Raw genomic sequence first — 9699 nt, 5'->3', positions numbered from 1 at the left:
AAAAAAAAAAAAGGTGTTCCTTAGCAAGACACCTCCAGGACCGAATGCTCTGCAGGCATGTTGCTTCATTATTCTTCATGACAGTTTTTGAGGGGCTTCCTTCCTACAGCACATCACGCACAGGTAACACCTCAGGGGTGGTAGGGTGGGGGTATCTGCAGGCTACCTAAGTATATATACTTTTAAAAACTGAAATAGACAGCCAGGCAGTGGTGGTGCACACCTTTAATCCCACCAGAGGCAGAGGCAGGTGGATCTGAGTTTGAGGTCAGCCTGGCCTACAGAGAGAATTCTAGGACACCCAAGGCTATACAGGAAAAACTCTGTCTCAAAAAACAAACAAACGAGCTTGAAATAGCCTAGAACCATTTAAAACGCAGTTATAAATTATTAACTGCCAAGAGAAAAACCCATAAAAGAGAAAAAAGAACGGATACAGTATCACAGAAACACATCACACTGAGAAAAGCTAGTATGGATCCCTTGAGTATTATTCATGTGAAGCTAAAGCATGCAGAGAAAGCCTATACCAAAGCTGAAGTCCTTCTCCAGTGATGAGAGAATAACAAGAAGATACAGGATGGCATGCTGCACTTTCCTTCTCAGGTCAGGCCCTGACATGGCACCACGTTCACAGCACAGTGCCAGCCTAGGAGGAGACACTCATTTGTAAGTCTGCCTAAGAGTTACCTTTCGTCTTTCAGCCAGATCTCATCCATCTCTTCTTGCCACTTCTCTGGTGGTGTTTCCAGCCAGGCATTGAAATACCTCACAATGCCTGGGTGTTCCAGCTTAGCCAAGGCTTTAACTTCCCGCATTACCTTCTCCCGTGCCAATTCCCTGAAGTATAAAGTATAGAACATAAGTATTTGGTGCCCAGTGGTGAAAAAAAGGAAGAGTACATTAGAAGTCTCTTTGAAAATAAAATTAAGAACATGAGTTAGCCTCAGTCATATGATAGTACTGAATTCTTTTTAAAAAGTGTATTTTAGATTTTTTCCCCTCAATTCTGGAACACACACACATGCATGTGTGTGTGTGTGTGTGTGTGTGTGTGTGTGTGTGTGTGTGTAGGATGCCCAGCTTTTTACTTGGGTGGTGGGAACTCTAGTCCTCACGCTTATGCAACAAGTGCATTTAACCTCTAAGCAATCTATCTTGCCAGTCTCAAAGACCACACTTTAAAGCAGCCTCCAGCTTGCAACTCTAAGATCACTTCTTACCTGGCTGTGCTTAGAACCAAAGAGTTGGAAGTAGAAACTACATTGTGACTACGGAGCACAAGGTGGGCACTGTGCGTAATGAGATTCAATCCAAATTTAGTAAAAGCACAGTCCATTACCTATTGGGGAGACGGATCCTCTTGATAGCGTAATTGCAGTCATCTACTTTGTTTTTAGCTTCAAAGACAACGCCAAAGCCACCACGACCCATGCACTGAATTGGCTCAAAATCTGTTAGGTATCTTAAAAAATACATATGAAATTTTAAAGTTTGAAATGTTACAATAACATTTTGATACTGAACAAAAGCAGTCCAATATTATGTCATCAGACACAAAAGCATATACTCTAAAACTGTCAGAATGTATTCCATAAAAAGCACAGTAAGAACTTGACTAGCATCATTCTAAGGTTTGTATAAATAAGCAAACATGTAAGTTAAACTTCATGCAGATAAATGAATGAGACTTGCCAGTCTCAAAGACCACACTTTAAAGCTTTGTTAGCTGGCAATCTCTTGTTCTTACAGTAACTATACTAATGATCTGTTCTGAGCTGGGCGTGGTGGTGCACACCTTTAATCCCAGCACTCGGGAGGCAGAGGCAGGCGGATTTCTGAGTTCGAGGCCAGCCTGGTCTATAAAGTGAGTTNGGCGGATTTCTGAGTTCGAGGCCAGCCTGGTCTATAAAGTGAGTTCCAGGACAGCCAGGGCTATACAGAGAAACCCTGTCTCGAAAAACCAAACAAAACCAAGCAAAACAAAACAAAACAAAAAAACTAATGACCTGTTCTACCCCAAACTTTGTCAGCTACCACAATACCATCTTCTCCACTCTCTAGGTTCTGTTCTCTTTGGCTTTTCTGTTAAAAATGTTCCTTAGCTGTATTTCATTGCTTTTAAAATTTCCCTAAACAAAGACAATCAATCTTATTCCACTTAAGTACACTCACAGCTGGAACCCTCAGCAGGGACCAACGCTGACACAGGTAGGGTTGCCTGACAGTCAGTGTGCCCACCAGGGAAGGTGCTCAGCCAAGCTTAGCCACCTGCAGCCTGTCACCCGTGGTGCCTCATGGCAGTCCTGCTCTTGGCCCCCAACAGCTTGGATTACTGTCACGAGCCATCATGCTTTGTTCTTGTGTCACGATCAGAGGGGAAGGCATGTCTCATGACTGTACATTCTCACTCCAGCCCCAGCTTAGGGTGCAGTTTGCGTTCCCCATGGCAGAACTGATTTCCTAAGTATTCTGCGTACTGTTATGAGAGCATGGGAGAAGACAGGGGTTTGACCTATGCTGTGCATCACATTCTCTCTCGAGCTCAGGGCTCTTGTTCCTGCCCTGCGCTCTCCTGGGACAGGTTCTTTACCTTTAATGAAATCCAACCTTCCTTCAATCTGCTGATCTCACACATCTTAATGTTCCCACAGCACTGTCCACGCGATGGATGGAATGCCTTTTTGTTTGGTTGGTTTTTTTGCAGTTACAATGAAGCTCATGTGTCTCAGCACCACTGCACCATGGGGACCATAAATGTGCGCATTTTTTTTTTTTTTTTGTTTCTCTTCATAGTTCTAGAATTTGGACACTACTTGGCAAATCAAAGGTCTGTTGAGTACCTGTGAGAATTACTGCACCCATGCTGGAGACTCAGCTGTTGTGGGGGGTCGCTCTTAGGAAGTAAGCTAGGACTGTACACTCACGTTAATTTAGTAGTTACCTCAGCTGGTCAGAGAACAGTTAAGGTGGAGACATAATTGATGCCAACCCTCCCTGGGCCAATTACCTTCACAGGGAGGGAAGAGCGATCATCTCAATTCCTAAAAATAGCTAGTCAAGGACCTCAGAACGAATCCACCTCCCCAAATGCAAAAGCCCTCAATAGTTCAAAGGCCAACTGCACTCTGTCCAATCTTCTAAGAGGAGCGACAGCTCACACGTGATTAGACATTTTGCTAACGTCTCAGCTGGTGGATGACGAAGCGGATGTGAGTTCACAGCAGAATTCACTGACTTCACAGCCTGAAGCTGTCTGCATGGAGACACTCGCTCGCCAAGACTCTTACCGGGACACGTATCCTGAGTGCTTCATGTCGTTCCAGCTGTTGTCACTGACATCGGCACTCACCGAGTCGTATTTACTTTCAGTCTGGCACTGAGTTTCAGACTCCTTCCGCTGCTGAGAAGGCAGAAAGCAGTTACTGTTAGGACGGAGGCGAACAGAAGTCAGCTCATCATCTTAGCTCATGAGATAACCTTGAACAGCAAACGGCACTGAAAGAAAAGCATGAACAAAGCAGCCACCCCCTCTTCTAGACTTCAACAGGTTTGAATCCCACTGCCTTCCTCTTGTCAGCAAATGGATTTTGTTTTCTCTTTTTAAAAAGATTTTTAAAAAATTTTATGTACATATTTACTTTCATGTACATGTATGCACCATGTGTATATGTGTGTGAAGGTGCCCACCCAGGCCAGAAGAGCGTGTCTGATTCCTTAGAAACACAGTGAATGCAGAAACATTGTGAAATGCCCTGTGGTACTGGCAACTGAACCTGGTCTTCTATAAGAGAAGTATTCTTAACCTGTAAGCCATCCCTCCAGGCCTTGAAGATGCTTTTTACAAATGTTCTGCCAACATGTAATGAAACCTGGCAATGTCTCTTTACCAACAACTGAAAGGTTTTCTAGAGCAGCTGTTCTCTACCAGTTGATTGCAACCTCTTTGTGGAGTCCAACAACCTTTTCACAAGAGTCACATACCAGATATCCTTCATATCAGACATTTACATTATGATTCATTACAGTAGTAAAATTATAGGTGTGAAGTAGCAATGAAAATAAATTTATGGGGGGGGTCACAACAACATGAGGAACTGTATTGAAGGGTCACAGCATTAGGAAGGTTGAGACTAAAAATTAGCATGGTGAAGGGCAGAGGTAATCATGGCTCGTCCACTCATTAACTGATTCTTGTCCTGCCAGGTTCTCTGTAAGGGACTGGAGAGCTGGACAAGTAAGTAGATGGTTCCGGAATGTCATCACAGGCAAAGAGAAATAAGACCTTCCCTATTAACAGCACCAGCAAGGGAAGAAGCTGTTTTTGACAGGAGCAGAGGACCTAATTCTGGGATCTAAGGCATGGGGGAAGATGAGAACAGAGCAGTCAGGGCATGGATCACGCAAACCCTTGCATAGCTGAAGAAAGCTAAACTTAATTCTAACAAGAACGTACACCAGAGGGCTGGCGAGATGGCTCAGTGGTTAAGAGCACTGACTGCTCTTCCAAAGGTCCTGAGTTCAAATCCCAGCAACCATATGGTGGCCACAATCATCCATAACAAAAACTGATGCCCTCTTCTGGAGTGTCTGAAGACAGCTACAGTGTACTTACATATAATAAATAAATAAATCTTAAAAAAAAGAACATAAATCAGTTATTAGGGTTTATAGGTGGAGTAGGTCTGAGAATGGCTTGCAGACAGGAGTGGACTAGAGGCATGAACCCAGTTACATGATGTTCCACCAATCAGATGACAGGTGTATGTATGAAGAAGATGGAAGCAGACATAAGGAAATGAGAAGAACACTGCAGGTAATTAGAAAGAAGACCTTGGCAGATGGCAACTGTCGAGGGATAGAATGGCTTTGGCTGTGGTAAGAGAGCAGGGCACTGCAGTCTGAGACAGAAATGCCTGTGGGACAAGCTGGGGATGGATGGGGATGAATGGGTGCAGTCTAAGATACAGCTCACTTGAGCCGTTTGTTCTAACTAGAAAGCTGCTCCAGAGAAAGGATTTGGATCTGGGATCAAACCTTGAATCCCAGCACCCAAGAAGCTGAGAACTGCCATCAGTTCTGGTCAACTGGGTTACAGGGTAAGACCCTGGTCTTAAAAAAAGGAGGGGGTGGAATTTGGAAATCTCTTTGTAAGACTCTTGGTGTTGATAAGAGCAGAACACGAGAGGGGACTCAGTGGAGGTCAGAGGCTGAGGAAGGTGAAGTCCTGAAGGATTCACTCAACCTCCAAGGAGACGGGGAGGGCCTGGGTCAAGGAAGGCAGATAGAGAAGCAAATGACATAATGTCATCCCAGAGCTGGGGACAGGAAGATGTCCACTCCATTTAACCAACAGTCATCTAAAGCTCCCGTCAAAGTCACTTTTGTGAGCTGTGAGGACCAGAATGCAATGGACCGAGGCCTGCATGAAGACGAGAAGGTAGAAATGGGGTGCAGCCATGCCTTGCATCATGGCCCTTCTGGCACCTACAGCACACGTCCACAACAGTGCGCTCATAAATGTATTACTATTATAATTTAAAAAGATTTTATTTTTTATTTATGTGTATGACCCTATGCAAAAATACGTGGACACCTACGGAGGCCACAGAGGGTGTCAGAGCCCCTGTAGCTGGAGTTACAGGCAGGTCAGGGTTGTCTGATGTGGGTGCTGCAAAATGAACTCAGGTCCTCTAACCACTGAGCCATCTCTCCTGCCCACTCATAGCACTATAATAAAGTTGAAAACAATTGTGGCTAGTATTCTTTTTTTTTTTTTAAATTGTGCCTCATCTATTTCAGATACACAGATACTAAATACTGTGTTGTAGTCACACACTCACTGTATGAGACTGCAACCTGGCAGCAGTAGGCTGTGTCACACTGGCTGTTCAGGTTTGTGGAGGTAGGACCTCTGCGCTGTGACTGTACCTTTGTGGCTAAGTGACGGAGACAGTGTGAGCAGAGACGATTCCAGGGTAAGTCTGAGTACATGAACTCCCCCTATCGGAGGTTTTCTACACAGCAAACACTTGGAGGCATGTTAGGTTGGCAGAGCATCTTACCCTGTGGGGCTGAGGATGGAACAGCCTGCGCACGATGAAGGTCGTGGCTACGATGCAAAGCAGGATCGTTCCGAATATTTCCTTCCACCAGTGCAGCAGGAGGATGGGGTCCTTCTTGCGGATGTTCTTGCTGTAGTGTGGGCTGTCCAGGAACCTGACTGTGATCTGCGTGCTCCGCTTATTCCTTTCCCTCTTGTAGTATGGCAGGTAGTAACCGTTATCTGAGAAAATAAATGTCAAGAGGGGTTCTCTGTTAAGACAACTGCAACGGTTCTGCTCCCCACCCTCCAAGACAGCGTTTCTCTGGGTAGCCCAGGCTGTCCTAGAACTCACTCTAGACCAGGCTGGCCTTAAACTCTGAGATCCACCTGCCTCTGCCTCCCGAGTGCTGGGACTAAAGGTATGTCTGCCACCACCCAGCCAATTTAACTTCGTCTTAATTCTATTAATTAATTTCAAATAACTGAACGAGACAAGTGAAACTGAGTAGTTTCCGCTTAGGAGTAATGACACTTACCGTATGGATACTGTAGGATTGAAAGTGCACCGTTACTGTATTCTTCATGGGAATACTTATCATTACTTAGACATTTGTCAAATTCATCAGACCCAACCAAGACAGGAGTCCTAGAAGGAGAATCTAAAGAGAACGTACACTATTAACCGTGTGACTTCAATGAAAGACATAGGCTCATTCATTCACTTAGCTGACCTTTACCCACAGCTCAGTCCAAGAACACAGGTCAGAGAGCCTTGCTACTGAGACGCAACCAGGTCCTACACTAGGAAGGTGACCCACACATGTGTGAAGGAGACAATCTGAGCTTAGGAGTCAGACTGTATCTCAAAACAACAGATGCAGAAAGGGTCATTCATTCAAAGAATCACTTAAGGGTCAGCAAGTTGGGTCACTGGGGAAAGGCATCTAACATCGAAGCTTCAAACTTGAGTTTGATCGCTCTAACCCACATAAACTAAAACAAAGATTTAAAAGAAGCACTTCAAGTATAACATTTACAATAAAAACACACAAAAGGATTTGGTCCAGTACTTCAATTTGTTTGTCTCAAAAATATGATGTGATTACCAGGTAACTTGTTTACCTACATACACTTATTTTTCTGTTTTTTTGTTGTTGTTTTTTGTTTTTTTTTTTTTTTTTGGTTGTTGTTTTTTGAGACAGGGTTTCTCTGTGTAGCCCTGGCTGTCCTGGAACATGCTCTGCAGACCAGGCTGGCCTCAAACTCAGAGATCTGCCTGCCTCTGCACCACCATGGCCTAGCATATTCTTTTTAAAATGCTTTGTTTGTTAGTTGGTTTTGGAGATGTGGTCTTACTGTGCCCTGGTTGGCTAGAACTCACTGTGCAGACTAAGCTGACCATGAACTAACAGAGATCTCACTGTTTCAGCCTCCCAAGTGCTTGGAATAAAGGTGCTGGGTTTTTGTTTGTTTGTCTTTTGAGATAGGGTCTCCTGTCACCCAGACTGACTTAAAACTCACTATGTCGCTGAACCTCCTGCTTCCACATTCCAAGTGCTAGGAAGTTGCAGGCCCATTCTACCACACCTGACTTATCTAGTAGGTACTTCAGTAGTATTTGTAAAGTCTCTAAGTGACTTACGGATTAAGGGCTTCCATTTGATCGTTGGCAGAGGAATAATTGCATTTTCGCCATTTACAGACTCCAAGGCCTTTGGGTTTGTAGGGAACTTTTCTGAGACCCTGACGGATGACTGCAGGTACAGCTGGCCTCTGTACATCCCTGGGTCAACCACAAAAATATGTCAGTCACATGATGGAGTTCTTAAAAGTTTGCTCTGACTTAATACACTTAAACAAATGTTATTCCTTTGCTACATAGCTCTTTCCAGAGAAGAAGCTCAAAACATTTACATTTAACTCAACAAAATCGAAGAACGTATATAAAGCCTCTACAATGTTCCTCTTTGAATAATAGCACCTTTTCAATAACACAAAACTATTCCCACCAAAACATTACAAAATAAGACTTTCTGTGCTTCCAAGAGATAAACAGTCTGTAAAGGACGTTTATCTAAACAACTCTAATTCCAGGGCCATGACTAACAGTTTGGTCAATGCTACACTCATGCATGATGTTTTACTGTATTTTATAAAAGGAGGGCACTCTTTATTTCCATGAATTGATTATTTAATGATATATTTGACTTGTTCATGTTGTAAGAGACATTTATTCCTTCAGATCATGGCATTTCATGAAGACTGGGTTGAAGTATGGGTGACATATAGTTTATATAATTTTGTGACAATAACCCAAACTAACCTAAACAGATACGAACATCTCAAAACATATTTATGTGATATGCTCAGTAGTCCAGAATCACAGGAGAGCTTTACTTTTGTTTTTTGTTTTTTGTTTTTTGTTTTTTTTCAGTAAAGCTGTAAAGATGCCATGAAATAAACAGACTGTGCTTGTAGGAGGAAAGCAAACAGTACAATGTGAGGAGGTTTTTATCACTATAGCACTACTTTTCAACCTGGGGGTTCTCAACAGTTCGGGGGGGGGGGTGTCAAACAATCCTTCCACAGGGGTTGCCACGACTATCAGAAAACACAGATATTTACATTANGATTTATAACAGTAGCAAAATTACCATTATGAAGTAGCAACAACAACAAAATTTATAGTTAGGGATCACCACAGCCTGAGACACGAGGGTCACAGCATTAGGAAGGCTGAGAACCACGGCTCTACAGAGTGANAGCATTTCTAAGCCTNTCTAACTTATGTCTCAGATGAAAAGAATACAGTAAACTAATTAGGTTGCAGAACTGGACAAGTGGAAAAACTGCAGCAATATAAATCAAGGCACAGACGTTAAGGGAAACAAAGGCAAAGAAAGTACTCGGTAATTAAGTAGAAAGGGCCACCAGTGAAGCACACTGGGCNTCAGTGGACCTTTCCCGGCTAATGCTACCCACCTAAGTACACACTGTTCTCNGTGGCTCCCCGAGCAGCCTCCACAATGTCTTCTTCATCTTCCAAAATTTCTTCACTGGCCGTGTAACTTGTATCATCAAATAGACTGATGGGGATGACCTTGCCATCCCTCACCAGCCAGGCGGATGCAATGGGAGTACAAAACTAGACAAAGGAGAGAAGCGGTCAGCAACGTAAGCAGTATTTACAGATTTCAGCTTGTNAATGCCTTCTCTCTCCCTCCCTCCTCTTCCCTCCCTCTCCCTCCCTTCTGAGTGTGCATGTGTGTGTATGTGTGTATGTGTTCTCTGCAAGAGCAGCAGCTCCTCTTAGCCACTGAGCCATTTATCTCTCTAGCTTATTTTTGATTATCTCTCCATCTTATTTTTTTAATTCAGGGTCTCTTACAGGAATTACAGGATTACAGGATTACAGGAATTCACTGATCAGGCGGGGCCGAGCAGCATGATCTGCCTTTCTATGCCTTCCCTGGGCTGGTAACAGACTTGGAACCCCAGGCCTCNCTTTATATGTGGTGATGGGGATCTGAATGCAGGTCCTCAGGCTTGCACAGCAAATACTCACTGACTGAACAATCTTGCCAGCTCCACAAAATGTCTCTTAAAATCACAGTTTTAAAGCAGAGAAAAATACCTGAGATTCCAAAATGGCA

General features: G+C 43.6%; 1 protein-coding gene across 1 annotated transcript in view; it reads right to left on the bottom strand.

Annotated features, from left to right (window-relative positions):
- The window catches only part of Eif2ak3 (eukaryotic translation initiation factor 2 alpha kinase 3), a 60837-nt gene that overhangs the window by 14373 nt on the left and 36765 nt on the right, over positions 1-9699 (bottom strand). Inside the window, exons 2-8 of the mRNA XM_021191223.2 lie at positions 9029-9191; positions 7689-7829; positions 6583-6705; positions 6066-6286; positions 3291-3403; positions 1343-1465; positions 691-840 (exon numbers count right to left, since the gene is read on the bottom strand). Coding sequence (XP_021046882.1) covers positions 691-840; positions 1343-1465; positions 3291-3403; positions 6066-6286; positions 6583-6705; positions 7689-7829; positions 9029-9191 — 1034 coding nt within the window. The remainder of the gene's footprint in view (positions 1-690; positions 841-1342; positions 1466-3290; positions 3404-6065; positions 6287-6582; positions 6706-7688; positions 7830-9028; positions 9192-9699) is intronic.

This window comes from Mus pahari, chromosome 2 (assembly GCF_900095145.1).
Source record: "Mus pahari chromosome 2, PAHARI_EIJ_v1.1, whole genome shotgun sequence".
Lineage (NCBI taxonomy): Eukaryota > Metazoa > Chordata > Mammalia > Rodentia > Muridae > Mus > Mus pahari.
This window is presented reverse-complemented; position numbering and strand designations above follow the sequence as displayed.